The sequence below is a fragment of the Crassostrea angulata genome, chromosome 10, assembly GCF_025612915.1.
Source record: "Crassostrea angulata isolate pt1a10 chromosome 10, ASM2561291v2, whole genome shotgun sequence".
Classification (NCBI taxonomy): Eukaryota; Metazoa; Mollusca; class Bivalvia; order Ostreida; family Ostreidae; genus Magallana; species Magallana angulata.
In genome coordinates this window covers 11,267,631-11,272,191 of record NC_069120.1, presented here as the reverse complement: position 1 = coordinate 11,272,191, position 4,561 = coordinate 11,267,631, and the positions used below count along the sequence as shown (strand labels likewise).

The window sequence follows — 4,561 nt, the reverse complement described above, 5'->3', positions numbered from 1 at the left end:
TCCTAACTAATATAAGCATGAACAAAGCGGGATAACTTCTACATGCCTGACTAATTGAGCGTTTCCTCTTCTTTATATATAAATTCATTATATTTAAAATTTAATTGAGTCAACGAATGAAAATACAATATCAACCCCCATACTGAGGGGAGCGACGGGAGGGGAGGACTCTAATTAAAGGATCGGGCCCTCCATATGTGTCACGGGCTAACGTCCCACACTCTTTTGAGTACTTCATGGTTTCTATAGGTATGAATAATGTTTCGCTTATTATTCATCCAGGCATACAGACGTACTTATTAAATATACTCATACGCAGTTCCCACGATGATTGACACTCATCTAGGTCAATTTTACATATGTGGGCGGCACTATTCACACGTGAGTTTCTTCACAACATAAACAAACGACACCAGTTTCAGTTTTGTAGAATTTTTGTTGTATTTTACTACAACGTAAGATAACGATAGTACAAATATCATTTGCACATGCCATGTATAATATAATAATAATAAAAAGTCATATGTACATTTGGCTTCTCCCGATTTCGCCTGACAAAAAATTGTTCGTTGGATTAATGGGTATGTATCAAAATATATATACTCAAAATTTCAAGATGGGGGAATATTTTTCTAACAACAAAAAATTATCATAGCACAATATTGAACAGATTCCCGTCGAGTTTGTTTACAAACCTTGTAACAAAAGTACATACAGAGTTTTACATCATTGCAGAACGATATCAGTAAGAAAGGTTTTATGCCTTTGTATAAAAAAATCGATCATGGTTCATTGCAAAATATCAAGTTTGTCTGTGACCTTTCTCATGTAGCTTTTTCATAAAGAATATAGTAAAAAATATCTACATTTCTTTGTATGAAAAAATATCCCTGCAGATCATTTTTATGGAATAAGACACAAAATATGATTATACAGTGATGAGAAAAATGGAAGAATGAAAGATGTTTCACCCACAGCTACTAAATATATATGGAGACAGTCACTTCTACGTTACAATACTGAGAATATTACACACAGCACAAATATATACTTGATATGGATCAGTTCGTTCTCACAATTTATATATAATATAGATATAAATCTCTCATAAATATAATGATACATCACAACTATACCAGTCTCTGCCTCGGTGCGCTAGATCTAAGATCCGCACCCCGGGTCCTGACTTTCCACGTGGTCCGCAATACCGACAGAAAGGTCCTCCCGAAACGCTCGTTTGGATTATAACGTATTATTTGCACATGTCCCTTCAGAATTATCAACAATCAGTCATAACAAGAACACACACATACGAAAGAAACGATGAAATGAAGGATGACGAAGACGTTCAATGAGCAGCAATTGAGCCAAGAACGGAAATGTCTAACCATTCGGATTCCAGTCCAATCATTTCGGAAACTTCAGGCGTGGAATAATCCGGGAATTCAAAATGCGATCCATTACTGGATGTGGAGCAAGCACTTGACACATTCGAATTGTTATTATGCAGGTCGAAGTTAGGGAAATCACATGTGTCGGCGAGTTTACTCAAGTCCAAGTTCCCTAACTCTATCTGCCAGTTGTTGGGCATTTGAAGCACGTCGGTGAGATTATCGAGATCCGCCAACGACGAACCGTCTCCCTGCTGAGTCGGGTTACCCTGAGATGAGATATTGCTGGGGCGACACTTGATGTCTTCGGGCGAGGCGGCCGGAGTATCGTAAATTTCTTCGGGGTAGAAGCTGGTGGATTCCGGGGTGGGGGGCGAGTAGACTGAGGGGCTGGACGGCACTTTGGCGGGAGGGGTCAGCTGACACGAGGACACGGGCACGTGTCGACTGGCCTTAATACTGTCTTTGAATTTCTTGTCAATGGTGAGTTTGAGTTTCAGACGACTGTTGTATGGAGTACTTACATTGCTGTCGGGTTCGGTAGCCCCATCCAGAAAGTTTCTGACGGCAGCCTTCTGCTTCATACGGTCGGTGCGAGTTTTACTGGTCGGTTTTGACACTTTGGATTCTGATTTTGTCACAGGTTTGGCCTTCTTGCGGGGACGGTATTTGTAATCAGGGTATTCCTGCATGTGCAATAGTCTCAGACGCTCTGCCTCCTCGATAAAGGGCTGTCGATCAGTTTCGTTTAACGTTTTCCAGCGTTTACCCAGTCGTTTACTGATCTCAGCATTGTGCATATCGGGTGAAACTTCGGAGATCTTTCGCCGTTCAAGCTGTGACCACACCATGAACGCATTCATAGGCCGTTTGACATGGTTTGACTGCTTTTTGCACTGAGTGGCATCCGTATACGGCGTGTGAGTGTTAGGGTCTATGCTCTGCGATCCAAAGACTGTGTTATTTTGAGGCACCATATTTCCAGTTAAAACATTGAATACACAATTTTAATGTCTTCGGTTGTTTAATCCTAAATACACAGTTCCTTCAAAATGAAGGAGTGAGTTCTTGTTATAACTGTTCACTTTTACTTCGATAGCTGTTCTAATCAGAAAACATGCGAGAAATCGGTTTTATTTACCCACGCTGATTTCCAGTCACGTGAGTCTTTGGCTAAATGTAACCAATGGGATTCCTTGAACTTATAGCTCCGCCTCCATGAGGGAGGGGCTTATTTTACAAACCAGGTCAACTGTCAATGGGATGACAAAGCTTAGCTGGGCTTTGTTTTGATTTTAAAATACACATAGAGATCATGAAAAACTAATATTTCCGATTAAATTCATTTGAAAAGGAAATAATGATGTAAAGAATTAGTCATTATTTGTTTGTTTATATAATTATCACATTTTCTAAAAGACTTAATTAATTTAAGAAAATTGTGAAAAAAAAATGTTTCCAAATTCCAAATAGTAAAAGGATTACTTCATTTTTTTCTGTTCGTGGAACTCTCTCTCTCTCTCTCTCTCTCTCTCTCTCTCTCTCTCTCTCTCTCTCTCTCTCTCTCTCTCTCTTGAGAATTAGAAAATGACTATTCTCTCTGAAATTTGCAATTTACTTTTGAGAATGAACAGATTTAATTATAAGATAGCGGATGATCGATTCGACACGTGCAGCGTCCTCATTCGTGTCGCTGTCAGAGCACGCGACAAAGTCTAATACACGCGCAGTCCTCAAATTTGATAGATCTGAACCAAAGTTTATAGCCAATGGGAAGATTTTATTTCAACAGCACTATCGACCCATGCTTAAAATCATTATCTTATAATGAAAAAAAAAGTAGAAAAATACACATCTAACCAGAAATGAATGCACCCTGCAGTTTTTATTGTCGAGAACAAAAAATTGTGAATAAATTTTAACGTTTTCTTTGCATAGAAACAAGTTTACCCAAAAAGTCTTTGAACCTGGGGTGAGAGTGACGTCACAGGCAGGTGCTATCTAGGCAAAAGGTGTATTGTGTCAATCAAATTTGATCTGTGTTGGGCACGCGACGGTGGCAGCTGGCAAACGAAGCAGCCAATAGAAATAAACATATTCCAATGACTTTCAAGCGACAAATTCGGGAACCCGTATAAAATTAAAAAATGGTAAATGGAAGTACTTGATCAATTATTAATGACAGCGGATGTCTGATGCATGGTGATAAAGTGAAATAAGAACAATTTACCGAATCAATCCATCACGTTCTGCATCAAAGGTCCCAGAAAGATTATATTGGTCAAGCATTCAATCGGCTACATAAATGCAAGAAATACTAGATAACATATCTTTCAATCCCTATCTAAGACCCTTATGTTTCAAAAAGTGAGTATCCGTATTTCATAATCTTCAATAACCTTTACATGATACCAAAATGATGCGTCCCCACACAAGGTGAGAGAACGGACAGTTTCATGAGGGAAAAAGCCCTCGAATCAATGGTGAAATTCCAGAGATCAGGTAATTAGCGCCGATGGCAGGTGAGACGGGCGCACGCTTACATCAACTTCAGATTATTAAATTTTTCTTTGATGTACTCTAAAAGGCACGCGACACCTTGAAATATTAGCATATAAGTGTTTATATCTTAAAAACCAGGTAACGGTACCTACAGATTTTGACACAAGCGACCCGAGAACACCTGCCCCTCTTTGAGATGTTTGCAGAGTAGAAATGACAACAATTTGTTGGGGACTGGGATCGCAAGCCATCTGCCGCGGTTTCTACATACAAATATTTAAGCTCTTCCCTCCCGACCGGGCGCCACCAATCTGCAAAAAACAATCTGTCGCCTGAATTTGGTTATGGTATATAATTTGTTTGCTAAAGTGGCTGTTTTGTAAGAAACAACTGGCAATTTTGGTCCTCTATTTTACTCTTAAGAGTGGGTGTTCATAAAATGTTTACAACGATTACACAGGTTTTTTTTTCTCTCAGACTCATTAGTAAGGGACTGTGATAGACGTTTACGTATTTGCATGTCAAGAATAGTCATCAGTCGGGTAGAAAATGGCAATACACATGCGGGGTACTGACTACGTGTCCAAAGTCTGCCACAACATCTTTTTGCATGTCGAGTCTATATCTTGACAATATACATATCCGTGCCAAAGGTCCGTGGCAGTCAA

General features: G+C 39.3%; 1 protein-coding gene across 1 annotated transcript; it reads right to left on the bottom strand.

Moving 5' to 3' along the window:
• Positions 1-416: 416 nt before the first annotated feature.
• On the bottom strand, positions 417-2,509 carry LOC128167493 (transcription factor SOX-11-like). Its single transcript, XM_052833249.1, has one exon. The coding sequence runs from the start codon at positions 2,366-2,368 to the stop codon at positions 1,349-1,351; it is 1,020 nt and encodes a 339-aa protein (XP_052689209.1). The 5' UTR covers positions 2,369-2,509; the 3' UTR covers positions 417-1,348.
• Positions 2,510-4,561: the final 2,052 nt, after the last annotated feature.